The sequence below is a fragment of the Micromys minutus genome (genome assembly GCF_963924665.1).
Source record: "Micromys minutus genome assembly, chromosome: 8".
NCBI lineage: Eukaryota > Metazoa > Chordata > Mammalia > Rodentia > Muridae > Micromys > Micromys minutus.
Window position 1 is genome coordinate 10,719,908 of NC_137977.1, and position 24,030 is coordinate 10,743,937.

The 24,030-nt window shown below is 39.1% G+C and overlaps 2 protein-coding genes across 6 annotated transcripts in view; one reads left to right on the forward strand and one right to left on the reverse strand.

Annotated features, from left to right (window-relative positions):
* Positions 1–24,030, reverse strand: part of NOL4 (nucleolar protein 4) — a gene marked incomplete at both ends in the record, with an annotated part of 321,302 nt that overhangs the window by 5,047 nt on the left and 292,225 nt on the right. For all 5 annotated transcript variants that reach the window (XM_080920148.1, XM_080920146.1, XM_080920144.1 and 2 more), the window contains one exon: positions 23,039–23,219. In XM_080920148.1, the coding sequence (XP_080776274.1) occupies positions 23,039–23,219 (181 nt within the window). The remainder of the gene's footprint in view (positions 1–23,038; positions 23,220–24,030) is intronic.
* LOC308423139 (splicing factor 45-like) lies at positions 10,239–11,717 on the forward strand. Its single transcript, XM_080919780.1, has one exon. It carries the CDS (start codon positions 10,375–10,377, stop codon positions 11,590–11,592), a length of 1,218 nt encoding a protein of 405 aa, XP_080775906.1. The 5' UTR covers positions 10,239–10,374; the 3' UTR covers positions 11,593–11,717.

A 24,030-nucleotide genomic window follows, 5' to 3' on the forward strand; every position in this document is an offset into this window, starting at 1 on the left:
GATATTGTCAGGATTATATTTTCCACACCCTTTCAAAGCTGTCATTCTCTAGTCTAATACGTTTTTGATTATTTCTTTGTGCTGGACATGACTTTGTCTGTTGCAGGCAAACACACAAATCTAATGCAACTGAAATGCCTTTGTTATCTAGCAACCTGATTGGATGCTCACTTTGGCCACAAGCTAAGTTTCATTTCTCTTTTGAGGGAGCAGAGGTTTGACAGAAGTATTCACTGGTAATAATTTAGTACCTTTCTGTCGAAAGGTAAAAGAAATTAACAAAGAAGTCAATATTTTAGCTACATTGAGTTATATATATACATATACATATATATCATCAGCTACAGTGATGGCTTACATTAGGTGTCTCATAAATAAACTCTCTTTCACCTGATAACTGAATATTTGCCAATGGTGAATAATAAATTAATTGTCACACTAAACAAAGCACTGTATTAAACAGCCAATGTGTTTCAAAAATACAGAAGCAACAGAATTTGATCTGGAATATCATTTCTGATGGGCTCACTATGATATCATACCAGACTGGGCAGGTTTCCTGATCCCTTACCCACCACACTTTGTATTTGGTCATCTAAAACTGATCAATTATTTTCAAAACCACTGAGATCTGATATCTTGAATAAGGAGGTATTTGTGGTACCAGTGGTGCTTGATGTGTCTTCAGGTTCATTATGAAAATCTGTTTCTCTTAGAGCTAATACTTGTAAAATAGAATCTTCATTGAATAGCACGAATCCACAGTCCAATATCCGTTCGTTGCTGTTTGTTTTCTCGCTAGGCTCCTTTCTCAATTTGTTTCCATCCACAGATTACCTAAAATCCTTTCAAAGAGCCAGCTTCGATTGTGTTGGTTGTTCTTTTGCTTGTTTCGTATTTATAGCAATTTCCAGACTTCTTTACTTTTATTTTAGCATTTTTCATTTCTATTGGGCAAAGTGGTGATGTCAAATAAATGATAAAGAGATTAGGAATACTAATTACTTTGATCTTATCATCACATACTGCATGCAATGTGTCTTACAAATATTCAAATTACTACACACACACACACACACACACACACACACACACACACACAGACACACACACACACCCTGGCAAGCAAGATGGCTTAATTAAGGTTACTATCGCTGTGATAAAACACCATTACTAAAATAACTAGGGAGGAAAGGGTTTGTTTGGTTTATGCTTCATCACTGTTTCTTATCATGGGAAATCAGGAGGGAACTCAAACAGTGCAGGAACCTGGAGGCAGGAGCTGGTGTGCAGACCATGGAGAATGCTGCTTTCAGGCTTGCTCTGCAGTTTTTCTTCAGTCTGTTTTCTAAAGAACCCAGGACCACAGGCCCAGGCATGGCCCAACCCACAGTGGGCTGAGCCTTCTCCTATCAATCACTAATTTAAAAAAAAAAAAAAACCCTACAGGATTACCTGAAGACTGATTTTATGCAATCAGGTTCTCAATTAAGGCTCCCTCCTGATGACTCTAGCTTTTGTCGAGTTGACTTACAACTAGCTAGTGCGACTGACTACAACTTTTCTAATCTCGTTCAACTCCATGATCATACATTACTATTACCATTGCAATGTAAAGCAGCATGGAAAGATGATTACCCAAAACGTGACAACCTGAGTTTGAGCCCTACACCTACAAGGTGAAAGAAGTGAATGAAAACCCACAGGTTGTCCTCTGACTTATGGATCTATGTTCTATTATACACATATCCACATGCTCCCCACACAATGTAATACATTTGAGAAATATTGAGTCTGTCACCTTTTTACTGTTTACAGACAGGCATCAAAATATTAGCCTAGTTCCATTGCACACATTTATTATCCACTAATTATCAAAAGATTATTGATAACTTCGGAATCCAATGCTACCAGCATGTGAAAGATTCTTCAGTGGTTGTTATTTACTTAGGTAGCCAATATTTGAATGAATATGCATTATTAGTAGGCTGGAGATAAGTTTCTTCATATGACTGTTAAATTTTAATTTATTTCTAAAATGATTTTTTTTTTTTCTATTTCTTGTTCTATGCTCTTTTTTTCTCTTTGGCTCTACTCATAGGTGACATTTGCCCATTGTGATTTTATTAAGTTTTTATTTATTAATTTATGGGGTAGCACTGGGGTACAAGGAATCAGATAAGTCTTACTTTATGATTAAGTACTTCTCTTCATCAAATTGAGTGATTAATGCCCCAAACTTTTGTTTAAATTGAGATTGTTGTTTTTTTTTTTTTTTTTTTCAGGACATAAGACAATACAACTAACTTTTCTTTCAATTATTTGCATGAAAGTGATTTTAAAAATACATATCTTATGCATGTATATATCTGTCTTATATGCATTTATGTGCATCACATATGTTCAGAATCATGGGAGACCAGAGGATTTTGGATCCCCTGGAACTAGAACATCAGGTGTTTATGAGACATTTAATATGGGTGCTGGAAACAAAACCTGTCTGCCACCCTAGTGGTAAGTGCTCTATACCCTGAGACATATCTCCAGCACCAGAACTCTGATTCGTATAGTTCCTTATAAGACTTGGTGTTGTTCCACAGTCAGCACACTTGATTTGAAATTTTGAGAGTACATTACCTTTTGAGAGTACTTGTACCTCTTCTGACACCTTAGTCCAACAGTTAATCTATAAACAAAGCCTCTTCTGACTGAGCTTCCATTACCTTAATGTTCCTTATTAAATTTTCCCTTCTCTAATTAATAAATATTGACTAATCATCACCAAGTTACCAAAGAATAGAATTTTTACATTACAAAGTATGAAACGCATTTAAGATTGGATATTCAAGAAGATAGTAGTTGAAATACACACCATAGTCACAAGATGTTTAAGATATTATTGAAAAAGGAAGGTGAAGTACAGTTATGGCATTTTATCATTAACAAATTGCTTTCCTACCAAGTATGAACATCAGGTTTAGACAGCATTTATTGGTTGGCTCTGGTGTCCTATATAATATGATCTTTGCTCTTCTCTACAGTAGAGAAAATTCTGAGTACATACTATTGAAGGTCAATGGAAATTATAAATACAAAACTCTCCTGGATGTGCCTTTACACATACTCTATGCTTTTGAATTAAACATGGTGGCAGATATCTACAATCTGGTCAATCTGAGGAGGGTTTCAAAACTAAAGGCTAACTTGGGCTACATAGCGAGACCTTGCTATTTGTGATCATATGATATGTTACATTAAACTATATGTTTAAATATGCGGGTTTTAAAAATGAATGGGAATGAAACCCAGGTCCTCTGCAAGAGTAGTAAACACCCTTGCCTGATGTTTTAACATTTTCCCCATTGTCTTGATCTACTTGTACTTCAGTTTTGTATCTAAACTCACCTTTTTAATAGCCTAGAAGCACCACCCCAGCTGATATTTCTACAATACAACCTAAAGTACAAAGACCTCTCTTCAGCAAGAGAGGCTGAAACTTTAAGGTGCCAGAATATTAGATTCTGCTAGACTGTGTCTCTAAGTAGAACAGGGAATGTTGCACCTTCAAAATCTCCACAATCAAGTAATGTCAATATGAGCTGGTATGCCAGTTTAGTTAGGGACAGTTCCACAAGATCCCATCCCTAGATTATAAATAAGAAATTATAGGTGACCACTGGTGTTAAAGAGAGTTATAACTGGTATTCCCCAGAGAAAAGACCCTGATAAGCTATCCGGTCTTAGAGGGCCAACCGTAATATGCACATATAAGCAATGTTAAATGAGCTTAACTGGTTGTATATATGTGTGTGTTTGTGTATGTCAGAACATAACAGTAATAAAGGAGAGGTTATAAATTTGAGAGTGTATGGGGAGGGACAAAAGAGATAAAGAGGGGAGAGAAATAAGTGGGTATAATACAAATACAGTACTAACATCTGACATTTTAAAATTCTCTATGGTAAAATTTTTTAATATAAGTAAAAATTCAATTTAAAAAGATGAATCAGATTCCCCAATGTAAAAACATGAATCATGTCCTCATAAATATATCGACAGCATAAACTGGACATACTATGATTTTACTTCTTAGAAAATAAGCGACAGGAAGGTGGGAGCTGCGAACAGGGAGAAGAAGTAGATCATGGAGAAGTTAAGGGAATGAACTGGAGGTCATTATCTTCAAAACACATTTCGTGAAATGATGAAATATTAAAAAATACTGAATAAAATGGGAGTTCACCTCTGTCACAGGACTGACAACTTAAGTGCCTAGGTCCAGTTGATGAATCTACCTCATTTCATCTCATGGGATGCACACACAGCATTAAAGCCAGCAAAGGAAGACATGGGTTGCCATCTTCCTCCATAAGCTTCTATATTCTGGTAGGTTGACCAAATCATTCATATTTTCTGAGCTTCACCAGTAAACCGTTAGCAAATATTACTTCCTTTGTTAGACTTACAAAGCAGGAAAAGCAGAATTTAGTTATTTGTATTAAGAAGTCTAAGAACTGAGGTTGTGTGTGTGTGTGTGTGTGTGTGTGTGTGTGTGCATTATGCATGTGAATGCTATATGCATCTCTCTGTGTGTATGTATAGATAATAAAGCAATGATAGTTACATGCAATTTGGAGGCTAGAAAATCTCCAGATAGGCAGCCAGAAGTCTGGATGCTCAGCAAAGCCAGTGGTGAGGCTCTGGCCTGATAAATGACAGAGATGATGGTGAACCATTTAGCTTCAGACATGCAGGCTCAGTCAGGCCCGGGAAGAACTAAGGTTTGAGTCTGAGTTCTGAGACCAGAAAGCTCCCACACTGTAGTTTGGTTATTGAGGTTTTGTCTTTTACTGTCTATTTTAATGGTAAGTGAGGGCTCCCAAGACTTGGAGTCTGAAGGAAGCATCTATGACCCTGTCCCCAAGACAATTTTTATTGGTAAAGATGTCAACAGACAATAGCTGGGCAGAGAAGACATAGGTGATGTTTAGGTTTTGTGTGCTTGGGGTTGGAAGAGGACCTTGAGGAGAAGAAGGTGTAGGAGAGGAGAAAGAAGATGTCATGGGTTAAAGGTCAAGAAAGCGTGGCTCTGAGAGATGCCCAACTAGAGTTAAGAGAAGCCCAGATGGAACATAGTAAATAGTAAGCAATAATTCGGGGTTACCAATACGAAAGTAGATTCTAACAGCATGGAGGAAAAGCAGCTGCTCAGATATTATGATGCTTAAGGCTTATTGTAAATATAAAGGCTGAGTGTGTCTTTTATCCAGAAACTCAGTGAACAAGATGGAGTAAAAGCCCCAGGCCTGGATTATAATATTTCTACAACACCAGTCAGAATCAGGAAGGAGAAGGTCCCTCCTTCCAAATGTTTATATGTGTCTGAGTGAGGTCTTCAACTGGTTGGATGATTCCCACACCATACATAGTGAAATGGCTGGACATTCCATGGTAAAATCAAATGACAGAAACATACAAGTTACATTTAAAGGTATATTAACGACTTCACCTCTAAAGGACTGGTAGTCCCAATCACTTTTAAAATTTTGAGATGATTATCTAATTTATTATAAGCATAAAATATGGAAGGAGTTGTATTTCTTCTATATCTCTAAAGGCAATATGAATAATTTTAAATTTCTGTATACTAGTGGTCTCAACCTATATGTCATGACCTTATAGGCATAGCATATTCAATATCATACATATCAGATATCTGCATTATTATTTATAATGGTAGCAAAATTACAAGTATAAAGTAGCAATGAAATAACTTTATGATTGGGGATCACCATACCCTCCTCATGTTGTGAAGTATCACTAAAGGTTTGGAGAGTTAGAAAGGTTGAGACCTACTGCTGCATACTAAACACACATTATTTATCCCATAGTGAATAGATTTGATAGTTCTACAATAATTTGTAAACTTAGGCAAACTATAATCAATGTAGATACACTAGAAAAGAATGAGCTAAGATATAATCCTGTAGGGCTAAAATTATTAGTAATTGACAGTCAAATTGGTAATTAATAATTATATTGCAATTTTACAGTAATACTAAAAGTTTAACATTGATTCTCAGTCTTATCATTACTATTTTAGAAAATATTTTAGTAAAATTTCCTCAAGGTATGGTAGTGTGATAGATCTGAATTACTGCTTTATTTTGTTGTTTAATATGTCTTGGCATGAGTGCAGGAACTTATGGAGGCCAGAAGAGGGAATGATCTCTAGCACTGATGTTACAGGTAATTGGGAGCCACCTTTTGTGGATGCTAAGAAATGATTATCAGCCCTCTGCAGGAGCAATATGAATTTTTAAGGACTAAATCATCTATGCAGCACTCACTGGCTGTTTTAAAACATAAAGTTACATTTTACCAATATTCACACCACTGTCACTAATGTGTGTGGGAAAACTCTGCTAATTAAAGTCAAAGTCCACCATGACCAGATAGTCTCTGCTCAGAGGAATATGGTAGCCTCCCTTCATCAGTGGGTCTTTTCCTTCTCTGGCCTTGTATGGGGAATTCTAAGCCCCATACTCACCTCTACCTGAGGAATGTCAAGGATCAGTTTTCTTTCTCCTTTCAAAACCTGTTCAGCCAGCACCCGAGAGTCCAGAAATTCTTCCCCATGCTAATGAGGCATTCTGGGTACTCGAAGCCCCCAACAAGTGACCTTCACCCATCCTGTATGTTCCAACCCTTAGTCCCCCAAAACTTCACAAGCCTTCAGCACCATAAGTTAAAGGTGAACTGCCTACTGACTGCAGGTCCCAGTGTGGTTTATTCAGCACACATATTCACAAAGATTCCAACCCCTGTTCTAGGTCTCTGCTTACACTCAGCTTGTGGATTGTATTGGTAGATGATATAAGAGATCAGGAAGACCCACAAATGTATAGTTACATAGGACATAACATTTTTATTCAAGTGGTTTCCATCATTGTCAAAATGTACTAGAAGGAGGTGACAGTCATGTATGTCATTTTATTTACTATATCGTATTCATAGAATCCAGTGAGTTTTTATATTTATGTTATCTATGTATAGGACAAAGTAACATAAATTTTTTAGTGTGAACCATCCACTTTTACAGCTCTCAGAAATCATTTTATATTTTATTTTTTGCCAAGGGAAACTTGGAAAGTGTTCATAAATCACAGTTAAAGATGATCCTGAGAACATGTAGCCTGGTCTCAGGAGCTCTGGTTGCCTTGGAAATGAAGGTGAAACAGGCAGCCACTTCTGGAAAACTTTTGTTCTTGCCATTGTTTTCAAACTCAAATGATTTAGGTTTAGAAGGAAAAGCTGCACACTAACTTTGTGAACGAAGAGAGCATGGGAGTCCAGTGTATAGACCATCGTTAAGTGAGTCATCAGGCTGAAATGAAGGTCAGTGAGCTTGGTGTTCCTGTACACTCAGAAAGAAGATGCTTGTTCTACCTACAATTATCAAAGACTTTGAAGGAAACAGGAACCATGTAAAGTAGGGTGCATGTGCTGAAGAAGCCTCTTTTTTTTTTTTTTTTTTTTTTTTTTTTTTTTTTTTTTTTTGTATTTGTGGTGGAAGCTTGTATGGAAGTCCAAGGACAACACTAGGTGTGGGTATTTGCCTTCTTTTGAGACAGGGTCACTTCTTGATGCCAAGCTAATTGTCCCTTAAGCTTTTTGGAATTTTCCTGTCTCTATTTGGTTGTAGGAATGCTGAGATTTCATCTGAACTACACACTTAGCTATCTTCCCAGCTCAGAGCAGCATCCTTTACCCAATTTGTCTACAGGGCTCAGAAGTAAACTATGAAAATTTAAGACACATAAAAATTTAAGGCGAGGCTTTTGGAACCAGAGTCTTTATGTTTATCTTCTCTCCTGATCGCTTTATCAAATATTCACATTCCTTCCTCAGACATCAAGAGATTTTTAAGTGAAGAAGAATTGCTTTTAGGACCCATACAAAGTATTACCCTGCATAGGACTGCAGAGGGAGTGGCTGGATCGCCATTAAGGTTAATGCCTATTCCCCAGTTCTTCACTTTTGTTATTAAATGGCTTGGAAAGCCAATTAACATTTTATAGGAAATGGAAAAGTCAGGAGTAAGTGCTAGTGGAACAGGGTATTGGAAGGGATGTAGGTCACAGAGAAGGAGACTGTTAAAAAGGAGTAAAATAAGACTGCTTTGAATATAAACATAGGATGAGCTGCCACAACTTTTGGACCAACTTTATTCATGAATATGAGTTTTAGAACAAGGTTTCTATAATATTTTTCCATATATATAACCATTTTATATAGTATACCATAGGTACAGGATTCCATCAGCATTATATTCATCTTATATATGTATCGGACAAATGAAGAATGCACTACTACTAGACTTTTAAAAAAGACTTCACTTACTTTATTTTCTATCTATGACTGTTTGGCCTACATGTAAGTATGTGCAGGGCTGGTGTCCATGGAGGTCAGAATGAAGTATCGAATCCACTGGAACTGAGATTACAAATGATTGTGAGCTATCATGTGGGCACTAGTGCTGGAGCCTGGGTCCTCTGCAAAAGCAACAAGTGTTCTTTGCCATTGAGCCATCTCTCCAGTTTACCACACACTCAATTTTGTGATCATTTCTGAGACTGGGTGTGTGGCCCACACAAGTAGGAGAGCAAACTTCATAGAGTAGGAAGATTCAAGTACAGGTCCATGTTTCTACCAGATCTGGTCACTGTGCAGAGATGGAGAGAGGACTTTTCAGGATAGCCTTCTATGTGTCAGTCAAAGGTCAATGTCATTTAAATTAGCAGGTGACTTGAATGAACTAAGGAAAAAGAACATCTGCAGTGTAACTGAAAATTTTAACACAACTGAAAAGTAAGGTACTAGTGTTCAACCGTCTTGGGGTGATTCAAGAAGACAAGGATCTCTAGTGAGAGGAAGTTAATGGCCTCTAGCCTGTGCTGAGATGTCTACCTGTATCCAAGCTAGGAATGGAAGATGTGAACCATCAAGCTCCCTACAGAGTATTGACTCATTAGAATACCATAAAACACTGAACGCCCCCTTCTTTCCGCCCCCCAGAGCTTCTCTTGGAGTGCCAGTGGTGAAATCAAGCTGGTTTGTACAAATCGGTCCCAAGAGGATGTGTCAACATTCAAAGGGCACTGTACAAGGAAAACAGCCCACACCAAGCTTAATAATCTCATGTCACCCAAGGAGCCCTTCTATGGCTCATCAGCAGGCTCAAAAATGTAGCCCCACAGTGATTGGGGGGCAGTGGGTTCTTCTCTCAGCTTCCTTTTCTTTAGTTCATGGCACAGAATTCTCAAGGGGACACTAAGAGCACATAAAATATATTTTATTGTACAGTAGTAAAGATAAGACTCTGAGGGAAGAGCCTGCTCAGAGTTGAACTATAAACCAAATTACACAAGCTGGATATAGCTAAGGAAAGCCAGATCCCTCACCTCCCCTGCCAAAACCTGTCCCAGGGATCTCCAACCTATAAGAACCCAGAAAAAGCCATGAACACTCACTGATAATTTGAAAGATGCTTCATGAACTCTGCAGATAATCCATGCAATTTCTTTGATTTTTCTAGCAAATTACTAGCATTATGTTCAGTCATTAAAATTTATAGATAAGCATCATCTCTCCAAATTCCTAGCTGTCTCAATAGAAAGGTGTCTAAATAATCCACCAACTCAACTGAATTCCATGTGATTATTTTGTTCTACAAGGGAAAGATGCTAAAGGAATGAACTGAAGTATCAGAATGTAGTTAGGGGGCTGGAGAGATGGCTCAGTGTTTAAGATCACTGACTGTTATACTAGAGGTCCTGAGTTCAATTCCCAGCAACCACATGGCTCACAAGCATTTGTAATGAGATCTGATGCCCTCTTCTATGTGTCTGAAGATGCTGAAAGTGTATTCACACATACAAAATAAATGAATCTTTTAAAAAAGGAGCCTGGTTAAGTCTCCAATACATCCTTTAGCTTTAGCTAAACAGTACATCAAATTTGGTCACAGATGAATTTTCCTGATGTTTGTTTTGTACTTAGTTTTCTAATGTTGACAGTAATTCCAGTTTACACAAAGAGGTTTATAAACACTTATATTACATTAGGAATTATCTCCACTTGGAGTTACTAATAGAAATTAACTCCAATCAGAACTCCCAGATGGGTGCACTCCCGGCAGCCTCCGCTCTCCTACCCCGCGCGGTGCATCACTCTGCGGACTCCGTGGAGGCTCGGCGCTGCGGTGGGCTCCGGCGGTGGGCGGGCTTCCGCGCAGGGCGGCCGGGCTCCGCGCTGCCGCCGCCGTGGCCCATGGGCACAATCGTCTCGGAAGGCCGGCATTAAACCAAAAAGATGTCCCTATATGATGACCTGGGAGTGGAGACCAGTGACTCAAAAACTGAAGGCTGGTCCAAAAACTTCAAGCTCCTGCAGTCCCAGCTCCAGGTGAAGAAGGCAGCTCTCACTCAGGCCAAGAGCCAGAGGACAAAGCAAAGTACAGTGCTCACTCCGGTCATCGACCTGAAGCGAGGAGGTTCCTCAGATGACCGGCAGATCATAGACACGCCACCTCATGTGGCAGCTGGGCTGAAGGACCCTGTGCCCAGTGGGTTTTCTGCAGGGGAAGTTCTGATCCCCTTAGCTGATGAATATGACCCTATGTTTCCTAACGATTATGAGAAAGTAGTGAAGCGCCAGAGGGAAGAGCGGCAGAGGCAGCGGGAGCTGGAAAGACAGAAGGAAATAGAGGAAAGAGAAAAGAGGCGTAAAGACAGACATGAAGCTAGTGGGTTTTCAAGACGACCAGACCCAGATTCTGATGAGGATGAAGACTATGAGCGAGAGCGGAGGAAAAGAAGTATGGGAGGAGCTGCCATCGCCCCACCAACTTCTCTTGTAGAGAAAGACAAAGAGTTACCCCGAGATTTTCCTTATGAAGAGGACTCAAGACCTCGATCACAGTCTTCCAAAGCTGCTATTCCTCCCCCAGTGTATGAGGAGCCGGATAGACCAAGATCTCCAACAGGACCCAGCAACTCCTTCCTTGCTAACATGGGTGGCACAGTGGCTCATAAAATCATGCAGAAGTATGGCTTCCGGGAAGGTCAGGGACTAGGGAAACATGAGCAAGGGCTGAGCACTGCATTGTCCGTGGAGAAGACCAGCAAGCGTGGGGGCAAGATCATTGTGGGTGATGCGACAGAGAAGGGCGAGTCTCAGGATGCATCCAAGAAGTCGGATTCAAATCTATTAACTGAAATTCTTAAGTGCCCTACTAAAGTGGTCTTGCTAAGGAACATGGTCGGTGCAGGAGAGGTCGATGAAGACTTGGAAGTTGAAACAAAAGAAGAATGTGAAAAATATGGCAAAGTTGGGAAATGTGTGATATTTGAGATTCCTGGTGCCCCTGATGATGAGGCAGTACGGATATTTCTAGAATTTGAGAGGGTCGAATCAGCAATTAAAGCTGTCGCTGATCTGAATGGGAGGTATTTTGGTGGACGGGTGGTTAAAGCATGTTTCTACAATTTGGATAAATTCAGGGTTTTGGATCTAGCAGAACAAGTTTGATTGTAACTTAACGTCACCTCCTTGATCCTTAAAAGAGCTGCAGACTGAGCAATGACACAGGCGTCAGCCTCCATGGCTGCTGGACACTGAACTCTTGGATGGACTTCTAAAATATATGTTGATGGATCCCTTTTTTATTTTGTGTGTTTTTTTTAATATAGTATAAAAATCCTTTAAAAATCAAAAAAAAAAAAGAACTCCCAGATGCATGAAAATTACTTAAAAGGCGAGCAACTTGAGCTAGAAGCAGAGATTTCTTTTCTTTACTTCATCTGTGTATATAATGGGAGTGTACTTGCTAGTGTAGTGTATGCAGGCGCATATGTACACATTTCTGTGTATGTAAGGCTAACTTCTCATGTTTATCCTTCAACTTCTCTCCATATTTTCTGAGGCAAGGTCTCTAACTAAACAAGAGGTTCATAAAATGGCAAAAATGGTTTACCAATGAGTTTCAGGGATCCTTCTACCTCTATGTACTCTTCCACCAGAACTGGGGGTCCATGCATACACTATGCGGTTCTGAGATCTGAACTAACATATATGTGCTTACACAAGCAGGAGTTATATTACCCATTGATCCATCTTTCTAGTCCCCAAAAATGGAGGTTTTTTTTTTTTGTTTTGGTGTCTTATTGACCAAACTAACTTAGTTCACTGAGAAATGAATGCTACACAAGTCATCAAAGGCAGAATGTCTACTGTTATCAATGCAAGAAAAGATTCCCACAGCAATAAAACCACTCAGTGTCAATCTAAGCCTGTGAACCAGCACTGATGCTAAGGCCTCTGTGATGGTTCCACTATCCTCTGTGCAGGATACATTCTCTACACTGGCTTCACATCAGCTTTGGCTACCAGACAGTTGAAATGGACTCTGTTATGGTAGATGATCTAAATAAAGTTTAAAACTTATTTATTTTAATTAGTGCATTTCAATTTAATAGCCACCAGTGGCAAGTACATGTCACATTGGATTCCATAGATCTAGACATAACTATGTTTAAAGTTTGAAAGGAAGGAAGAAAGAAAGAAAGAAAGAAAGAAAGAAAGAAAGAAAGAGAAAATATAATATGGACACAACATGAGCAGGTGCGAGCAGAAAAATGCTCTGATTAAACAATCAAAAGAACAGATTAGAGAAATGAGCTTACTAAATGTAGCCAGTTGAATGGGGGTGATGAACACACAACTGTGTGCTAGCTCCTGGGCAATATAGACAGAAAGGCCAGGACTACTGCTCTGGAGGAAGAGTACACAGCGGTAGAAGGACCCCTGAAATTCACTGGTCAATCATTCTTGCCAAATCCATGATCGTGTTTCATTAAAAACCATGCCTCAAAAAATATAGACAGAGCTGTAGAAGGAAAAACACCAGAAGTCAACCTTATATACACAAGTGCCTATGAGGCCCTCTAAAGATTGTCTCCAAGAACCAAAATAAATAAAATAAGTTAAAAATATAAAAAAAAAATAGGAGACTAGGAAGATGCCTCAGTTAAGAGCACTAGCAGCTCTTCTAGAAGACCAGGGTTTGGCTGCCAGTACCCATTTGGTGGCTCGCAATCATTGTAATTCCAGTCCTAGATGATCCCTTTCTGGCCTCCATTGGCAACAGGTGTACTTTTGGTATACAGACATACATGCAGAGCAGATAGCCATAGCACAACAAAATAAAATTAATATGTGTGTATGTGTGCAAATATTAATACAACAAGTTGAATCTTTGTCACTCTCTGTCTGTGTTTTTGAGGCATGGTCTCTCATTGAACCTGTAGCTCTATATTACTGATTAAGCAGCTCAGCTGCTAGCTCCAGGAATCCCTTTGTCTCAGCTTCCCTAGTGATGGAGTTTTATGTGAATGCTGAGTCTTCAAACTCAGACCTTCATGCTTTCCCAGCACACGTTTACTCACCGAACTATATCCCCTGCTTAAAAACAATCACTATGCTTTGACAGCTCCATCAGAAGTCCTCTGTGTTATAATAATGTCAGACTCCCAATTACACCGACTCCAATTATATCAAATAGGTCACCATTTTCACATAACTTGTTATCACGAACATCTTCCTTTTATGTAGAAAGCCCACCAGCTCACTGTGGTGGATTACGTAGTTTCTGTGAATTGCTTTCGGACACCACTCTATAAATTGTTACCTAGAGAGCTTTTTGTGATGGACTTTATGGAGTTCTCACAGAGCAGAATATTCAGCTGCTGTGAAGCAAGAGGTAAGGACTTTCTCTCCACATCTATCGACATTATGTTTTAACTGTGAGTGTCAAGCTATCATGATTTACTGAGAGTATAAGATAAAGCCAAGTGAGCACCTAGTAGGTTCCTGAATGGTTACAGTAGTCATATAGGCTTTCTGCCAATGGTATTTTAAGATACAACTAACACATTCTAAAATATTTCTGTCCAATATTTGAAATGGAATATTTCCCTTCCTTCAATATTGGAATTTTCATGGTATTAAAAAAGAGGTCAGGCCAAGATATGTCTATTTGTGCGACATGAATTCAGTGGAGTAATCAATCAAGCTTTTCACAATTTTTTGCCTATGGGTATTTTGCCTGGATGTCTGTGTACACATGCATGCAATGACCTTAACATCCAGAACAGGGCATTGGAATCACTGAAAACAGTTACACATGGTTGCAAGTCACTATCTGAGTGCTAGGAATCAAATCTGGACCCTCTGGAAGAGCAGCCAGTGCACTTGTTTGCTTAGCCAGATCTCCAGCTCCACAAAACAAATTTTATTTTAAGGCCTGCTTCATGATCTGGGACTGTTTTCTGAAGTAAATAAATTTAGAAATAAATGTTTAATTCTCTCCTACATTTTATGATAATCTACTTATTCTGACTTCCTTGACTCAGGCCTGCAAACCTGGATTGCACCCTGCTCCCTTTAGGAATCTCTTGATGACCAAAATCGTGACTATATTCACACGTGTATCAGGCAACAAGGGCTATGTTTGAATTACAAACTTACTAGATTTGCAAGTGATTTAATGTCTTTAACACTCACTTTCAATTGTCAACTTTTATAAATCATAAAGCTATGTAACATAAAAAAAACAGATCAGGCATTAAGAAGGTATTGTTAGAACAGAGCACATACCTCAGTTAGTAAAATGCTTGATTAAAGCATGAGTTAGATACAGAATATAAGTAAAAAATGCCAGATGTGGTAGAATATGAATATAATCTCAGCGTTTGGATGGCAGGTACAGTTGAATCCCTGGGCTTTGCTCATCACCAAGCCCAGCCTACTTTCTACTTGGTGAGTTGTAGGCCATTGTGAGAATTATGATTTAAAAAGAAGGTGGATAGAAGGAAGGAGGACGAAGTCGTGTTTTCATGAATAGCTTAAGGTTTCTTGGGATGGCTAGACCACAGTATCTGGTCAAAAACTAGGTATAAAAATGGAGGCACAGTGTCAAAGATTAGAATGCAGACATTTCAGAAGAAAAGTAACAGTTGAAATCATAGCTTTACCTTGAGCCTCATGCACAACAAGACACTTAAAGGAACAGAGAGGAAGAGGGAAGGGAAATTAAAGTGCAGCATAAAAAAAAATAGATGGGAAATTTAAAAGCAAACCCTAGAGAAGCAGGAGACGAAGAGTGCTACAAGGACTCAAGTGATGTGAATAGCTGTCCTAGGTACTGAGGTCATGGGCATCTCAAAGCTTGAGTCATAGGGGTATTCAAATATCCCCAGGAAATCCATAAAAATAAAATGATGAAAACCATCGTAGTTTTGATAATTGGTGAAATTAGGGACAACTTAACCTAGCAATTACAGTAAGAGGGAGCGTGTTTTAGACTGAGGAAGGTGTGTAGGGAATGAACCCATGGAAAGGATCCTTTTAGTATTTTCCATAAAAGCTTGAATGGCAGTATGGTGGAGGGGTTAAGGTGCTAGATTCAAAAGGTCCACATAAGAAATGAGGTTTCAGTCTTACAGACTACTGCTACCAGCTCTATTTTGACCTATGATCAAGAGTACCTGTCCTAGATTCAACCTAGACAGGCTTTGACCAACAAAACATTTAAAATGGAAATCCCATATATTCATGTCATGAAAAAAGAAGGAAGATACCGAACAGAGATTCAGGCAGACAAGAAATCATCATACAAATGTTAGTTATTAAGGCTCATGATTACCACAATTTGATCCTGCTGGATTCTTCTCTGTATATCAGCCCACTTTATATTAGAGTTGAAAAAAGAGAATGAGAAGTCTGCACCCTATGGAGTATGTGGAGAGGAAACAGCCAAAAACAAAATGATGCCTTTTGTACATAATTTCAGCTTCAGGGTCCAATGGGGAACTGCAGAGAACCACAATAGCCTTCTGTAGATGCTGTGATGTGAGCTTCCTGACACAATGTCCCTTGTCAGTGGAAGGGATAATGACAGACTGCTTCTTGCTTCTTTCATTTGCTTAATTTGAATAATTCTTTATCCAAATTGTAACTGCTGTCATTTTGATAATACTCCAATTTGAAAATCTGGATTGTTGGGTGCAGGCCGCTGCCAGCTCTAAACAAATGGTGGGTTGGCCACTGAAAGATGTGAAGGGCACTCTGGCACCGCACACAGACAGACTCTTTCCCTGCTATGAAGTCCCCACTGTAGGACAGGATTCACAGTTGCCATTATATTAAAAATGAAACAGGAGTTGGTAAAACTCTACTAAAACCACATAGAGCTACACATCGATGAATCTGCACTCTTCCTCCCACTCCTTTAGTATTCCTTGACTCATTCTTTTGCTTGTTGGTGTTAATTGTGCTGGATCAAACCCAGGGAATCCTGTATGCTAAGCACATGGTGTACCACAGACCAGCATCTCTAGCTTTGTTTGCTTTCTTATCAGATAATCCACTCACTCCCAGCACCCAAAATACATAAATAACTGACTCTATACATTTTTAAAGTTGACTTTAGAAACTCTTTTAAAAAACAATAGTCACAATTAAGCCAGCACATAGGTACTGGATATGTAAATGACTGGGAGTACGTACTGGGAGGAGTGGGATCATGGGATAGATGGAGTCTGTGCTTTCTCAGATAGCACATCGATTTAGGGGAATATAGTGTCCCAGGAGATGAGTAAGCAGTAGAAGAACGTAGTATTGAACATGCTTTGACATTTAAATAAAAAGAAAGGTTGTCTTAAAAACATTTATTTTCTTATTTCTGTTGTGGATCACAGTGTTTCCACAGAGTACAGAAGGGAGGATTAGGTACCCGGAACTGAAATGACATGTGGTTGTGAGCTGCTGGAACTGGGTGGCTGGGAACTAAAACCTGGTCTTCTGCAAGAGGCAAAAGTGTTAATTGCTGTGCTGCCTCCCAAACCACAAATGACAGCTCTTACTTATGTGTCTTGAGGTATTCATTCTTTAAGGTAAGCAAGCTCTGCCCTATCGAATCTGTCTGTTAAACTTATATTGATTTAAACAAAACCCCAAATATATTACACTAAATATAAATGGAGCCAAAAGACCTTTTTAAAAATATGTGTTTGCATTCTTCTTGGACATAGCATAAATTTCAGGGTTCATATTACTAACACGATTATTTCAGATGCTCTAGAAGCATCTTTTGTTCTTTAGTCCAGATTATCTGGTCTTGTTTGTTTTTGTTAGTTTCCTGTCAGCTTGCCGAATACTCTAATTTCTTAAGGTTATTGTGACAATTCTGCATGTCAGAAGTAACCTTAATCTAACTCAGGGTGGTCTCCTCAAAGAGCTGTTGCTCTCCACACTTTAAAAATGCACATAGCCCCAATACAAGAATTCTCATGTTTCAACTGTCGGAGTTATCCACTACCAGCTATGATGTCAGCATCTAATTCTATGCTTTCTACTATGTTCTTTGTAGGTCTCAAGATTTATACATATTCATATAGCTTCTTTTTCTATAAGGCCAAATGTGTTATAGAAGAAATAACAGATAATAAGGTATTCACATACCTTAAAGAGAGAGTCTCCAAACAAATGAAATTGTGTACCCAATCAAACCTAGCACTCTTTCTATACTTGGGGAAAGGTAAATAAAAGCAAGAAAGGTATAAACAGGACTAGTGTAAAAAGAATTCTAGATTATTGGAGGATGAAAATGTATTTTGAGTCTTTTTATTGTATAGAGTTAATATTTCCACTGGCCAGTACCATCAGAGGGTGCCAAAGCCCTTCTACTCTGGGCAGTTATTTTTTATGTCAGTGAAATGGAACTGTTTGTCCAGATTACCTTTTAAGCTGTGCTATTATTGTTCCACTAGGTCCAAAGCTCTAGCTCATAGTAGGTTAAACAGTATGTTAATCTCACTGCATGTTCTCAGCAGCAGTCTTCAGGGCAGAGACGTTATTCTTTATGGGGTCTTTAAGCGACCATCATCCTATCATACAAAAGTGTAAGAATATAGGAGCTAAATGCTCTCAAATCTACATGCCACTAATTGTCTATGCCACCTTCTTATTTTGTGGACCTCAAAAGGCAAAGATGAAGGGGCAGTATACAACATGAAACTTGGGGCCCAAGACGGTGATGGTAGAAAACAGAACTTAAGAGTTCTTCCTGGCCCACTCTGCTTCTAGATTTTATAAGTTCTGTCCGCCCCTTTGACATTTTGGCTGGCATAAGTAGATGGCAGGAACATTTGTGTGTGTGTGTGTGTGTGTGTGTGTGAAAAAGTCTGAGAGATGTCTGTAGGGAGAGATTGCTGGTAAAAGATTTCCAGCTTCTTTCAGTCTTTGTCATTCTGTGAAAATGAAAGCTTTAGGGAGGGGCACCAGAGAATACCAACTAAAGTTGATCTCAATATAATCTTACCACATCTACATTAAAACTAGGAATCTGTAGTTTCATCAGGACCTATGGCTTACTCCCCCACAGGTCTCAGGGAGCTCAGAAGAGCCACAGGAGCGCACTCCATCCTAAGTGGAAGGGTGAGTCAACTTCTTCTGCCCACTGTCTACCCAGGGAGAGGCATCCCAGAACTCTCACAGCACAGGCAGCTGTACTGGCTGGGAGTATACACTTCCAGCCCAAGGCCAGACCTGGTCCAGTTGCATCAAGACTGGGCACTGCCATTAGAACTTACAGCCTACTCAGAAAGCCAAACACCCAGGAACAATCTCCCTCTGGAGACCATGGGCCCAAGACCCACAAGAGAGACAAGCTCCAGTAAGAGACAACAAGATCACCTAGCATCACCTCTAACAAGATGGCAAGAGGCAAGCACAAGGCTCTAAGAAACAGAAACCAAGACAACCTGGCAACATCAGAACCCAGTTCTTCACCACTGCAAATAGTGGATATCCCAACACACCAGATAAACAAGATTTAGACTTAAAATAATACTTCATGATGATGATGGACAACTTTGAGAAGCACATAAATAACACACTTAGAGAAGTACAGGAAATCCAGGAGAACACACACAAACAAGTTGAAGCCCATAAGAGAAAACACAAAAATCACTTAGAGACCTAAAGGAAAGCACAACCAGGTGAAGGAACTGAAAACAGAAATAGAAACAATGAAGAAAGCACAAAAGGAGACAATCCTGAAGTTGGAAAACCTAGAAAGAACAACAGGAGTCATAGACAAAATGGCAACCAAAAGATTGGGAAAAGATCTTTGCTAATACTAAATCTGATAGAGGGCTAGTATCCAATATATACAAAGAGATCAAGAAGTTAGATTATAGAGAATTAAATAATCCTATTAAAAATAGGGTATAGAGCTACACAAAGATTTCTTAACTGAGGAATATCGAATGGATAAGAAGCACCTAAAGAAATGCTCAACATCCCTTAGTCATCAGGGAAATGCAAATCAAAACAACCTTAAGATTCTACCTCACACCAGTTAGAATGGCTAAAATCAAAATATCAGGTGACAGCAGATGCTGGCGAGGACTTGGAGAAAGAGTAACACTTCTCCACTGTTGGTGGGATTGCAAGATGGTACAACCACTCTGGAAATCAGTATGGTGATTCCTCAGAAAATTGGACATAGTGCTACTTGAGGACCCAGCTATACCACTCCTGGGCATTTACCCAAAAGTAGTAACATCTAACAAGGACACATGCTCCACCATGTTCATAGCAGCCTTATTTATAATAGCCAGAATCTGGAAAGAACCCAGATGTCCTTCAACAGAGGAATTGATACATAAATTGTAGTACATATACATAATGGAGTTCTACTCAGCTATTAAAAATGAGTCCATGAAATTCCTAGGCAAATGGATGGAACTTGAAGCTATCATCCTGAGTGATGTAACCTTGTCACAAAAGAGCACTCATATGTATGCACTCACTTATAAGCAGATACTATCACCCCCCACACACACACAAAGCTCGGAATACCCAAGAAACCATCCACAGAATTTATGAAGCTCAAAAAGAAGGAATACCAGAATGTGGATGCCTCAGTCCTTCTTAGAAACCAGAACAAAACACGGGAAAAAATACAAGGTCTAATAGAAGAGCCTGGATTGAAGAAAAGATCTACAGAAACTGCTTCACTTGGAGAACCACCCTATATACAGCCACCAAACTCACAATATTGCTGATGCCAAGAAGGTTTTACAGGCAGGAACCAGATATGGATGTCTCCTTAGAAGCTCTCCCAGAGTCATATAGATACAGGTGAGGATTCTTGCAGCTAAACATCAGACTGAACACAGGGACCACAATGAAAGAGCTAGGGAAAGGACTGAAAGAGCTGAAAGGTTTGCAACCTCATTTGAAGAACACCATCAACCAGCAAAGACACTGAGGTGAAGAGGGTAATTGGGAGAGGGAGCACTGTCATAGGAGCAAGTTGAGGTGGGGGAAGGGAGGTGAGTAGGGAGGATGGGTATTACATTCGAAATGTAAATACAGAGAATATCCTACAAAATTGAAAGAAAACTATGAGCCTGTAAAAGATACATTCCCACTGATTATACAGCTGCATACTTGCCATCTGTTCTAGAATTCTGACTTGGCTTTTTAACATCACCAACACCTGAGGAATGGAATCCAAACTGTGTATGTGGGATGTGTGTGTGTGTGTGTGTGTGTGTGTGTGTGTGTGTGTGTGTGTGTGTGCATGAGCGCATACATGGGCATTCACTGTGGTATATACTTCACAGAATAATTCAGTTTTCTAAGGGTTAAGGTGTAGACCTAGGATTCCTAACTAATAAACTTTCATGAACAGCAGATGGCATTAGAGAGGGAAATGAGGTGAAGGAAACACAGGCAGCTTGGAGCTAAGCAAGGAGTATGAGATGATGCTACTTTTATTTTTACAATGGTTAAGGAAACACAATAGAAAAATTCACTGGTTGCTTAATTTGCTCTGACTTGACTTATTTTTTTTTTTTTTTTTTTTTTTTTTTGCTTTGATTTGAGAGCTAACTTTGCTTTCTCTTTTAAGAATCAATTGAAATGTGGGAAACAGTTTCCAGCTAATATTTTATGGTAAAAATTAGCATGCAAATACATCTCTTTTCTTCTCAAAACAACAGCAGCTACAACATCAACAATACCAACATTATTGAAATCCCATATAAGTATTTTTTCTGTCTTTATACACAATGCATTTCACCCACCACGATCTCTGTGATTTTAATGATAACTTCATAAGTCAGACAAACATCATAATACAGTCTGGGAGCCCATGTTCTTCTTCTTTGTCATTCCTGTCTTAGACTCTTATTTAAAAATAAGAACCTCATATTTTCTAGTCACAAGGTCCTATGAAGTGATTCAGCCATTCAGGAGCAAAGGGAAGTAACTCTGGTTGGATGTGAATGGTGACAGGTCATCACATTCTCTTCTGGTTTCACACATCATTCATGCACTGGCGTATTGTTCATTTCTATTTCTTTTCATTTGCACCACTAATGGAATCCGAGTTATCATTTTACAGATATAGAAATAACTAAAATTTGGCACAGTCAGCATTCAGAGAAAAAACTAATAAAGATCAATATTTTAAATGATAAAAGCAGGGTCAAGCCATTCAGAAGATATGTTCTATCTCTGTGTCTCTCTCTGTCTCTGTCTCTGTCTCTCTCTCTCTCTTTCTCTCTCTCTCTCACTCACTCCCTCTCTCTCTCCCCCATCCTCTCTTTGAACAGTGGTGAATACAGAGGATTCAGGGATACAAAGAAAGAGGGCACGTTTTCCCAATGTAGGGTTATGCCAAGTCAACGGGATAGAGAGGGTGATTAGGAGCAAGTGCACCTTTGTTAAGACAAATGGAGTGGGACGGGGAATGGGAGCAGTGGGGAAATTTGTTTACATTTCAAATGTATATACAGGGAGTATCTAATAAAAATAAATAAATAAGAAAGAAAATCAAAAGATAAAGACAAAAAAAAGAGAAAAGAAAAAAGAAAAGAAAAGGGGACAGTTGAGGACTCAGCCCAAAATGTGACATTCCCACCACCCCATAAGACTTAAAGAATGTTTTCCTGAAGAGGTGCAAAGACTAAGAATTGAAGCTGGGTTTTTGTGAATGTTAACCATCATTCTACAAAACGTTTTGCCCCACCCTACCTCCTCCTCCTTCTTATATTTTTATAAATTGTGTAATATAAAGGTAGGTACATTTATCTATCTAATTTTAAAGGATTTACATATTGATTTATTTTTGTAGTGTAATAATTTTCAATTTATAATTATAAATGTTCTTTGACATATAAACAAAAAGAAGAAAATATTTATTTATACCTGTACTTTAGATATAATTACAAAATATTTGTTTACAATCTAGGTATAGTAAGTTGCCTGCATATATACATTTCTTATGATACTGTAGCAAGCATTTAAATACCTGATTCATTTAAAGTGGTGAGGCATATAAACTCTAGGAAATTCCTAAATCATGAGCAAATAGAAGCTGGATCTAGGCATTAATCACTGTGAACAGAGCATTATTGATACTAACCTACTGGCTGGGGAGGCTTGATGGCTTCTGATTTGTTTCTGTTCATGTGTTTTTAGTGAAAGCAATGTACATTCCATAAAGTTCTTATTGCCTTAAATTCTCTAGCCTTCAAACCCCAGTGAATATTAAGAAACCAGAGCATTAGTCTTGACAAACCAGTGACGATCCCTCTTATAACACCAGAGGCAGAATGAATCACTATGTGGGAAAAAGAATTGCTCCTAGTCTACCTGATATTTCATTCTAATATAAAACAGGAATCATTCGGTTACATCATATTGCTGCCACTCACTGAAGCTGTGACAACAGAGGGAGCTATCCAGGCAGGGACGCAGACACTGTTTCCACACAGCCTTATTTTAACCCCATGGTCACCAGCTCACCCATATAACACTGTGTCCATTTTCTTCTTTCAGGTTTAAAAAATGTACCAGCCCCAAATGAATATACAGCATGCAAGCTGCTATAAAGACTCACCACTACTTGAAGTGTCATTCAGGTTTAGCAGTCCTCCTCCTAGTCCTCGGTAACTATGGTAACTGTAGGTCCCATTGCCATTGATGTACAGTACCTCCTGGGATCCTGGAACAGTGGATGTTGAGTAGGTGGCCTGGGATGCCTCAGGCTTGCACTGTTTGTCAGAGGGAGTAGCTTCATCCTGCAAGGAGACAGCATTCCATCATTGTGAAAATTCTGAGCTGCCACTTCTCTTTGTACACGCTTGATGCCAGCCACATGGTTGCTCTGGGTAAGAAAATTCCATACAGTGAACATAAAGCTCATGTGCACATTTTCCTCAGCTTTGCTAAAAGCTGATAGATAGATAGATAGGCAGACAGACAGACACACAGACAGACAGATAGATAGATAGATAGATAGACAGATTGATTGATATATAAATAGATGGATGGATGGATGGATGGATGGATGGATGGATAGATAGATAGATAGATAGATAGATAGATAGATAGATAGATAGATAGATAGATAGATGATAGATAGACAGACAGACAGACAGCGGGGCAACCATGTGGGCAGGCTGTTCATTTTTAAAAATGACCATTTCCAACTAAGTTCAAAATAATAGAGTGCTTCAAAACCACCAAGAGGTGGCAGTCACCTAAAGGACCACTGGCAAGTGAGTGGACAGAGAAAACAAGGAGCACATACATAGTGGAGCCTTGTTCACCCTTGAAGCAGAAAGCCCTCATGCGTACTAAAACCCTGCTGAAGCCCATGGACACTTGGCAAGGGAACACGTGCGAGCAGGAAAGCAGATACCACACAGTTTCATTCATGAGAGGAAACTAAGAACTGAAGGGTACCGGACAGTGAAGGACCGCTGGTGCCATAGCTGTGGATTCAGGCTACGCAGCAGGGTTTCAGTGTGTAGACAATAGTTCTCTACTGTGTGACTGGGTGGGAAGGTGGCGTATAGTAACTAGAAAACAAACAAGCAGCAAACAGAC

Excerpts from the sequence above, each read along its gene's own strand:
- LOC308423139 (XM_080919780.1), top strand. The coding sequence starts at position 10,375 with ATGTCCCTATATGATGACCTGGGAGTGGAGACCAGTGACTCAAAAACT.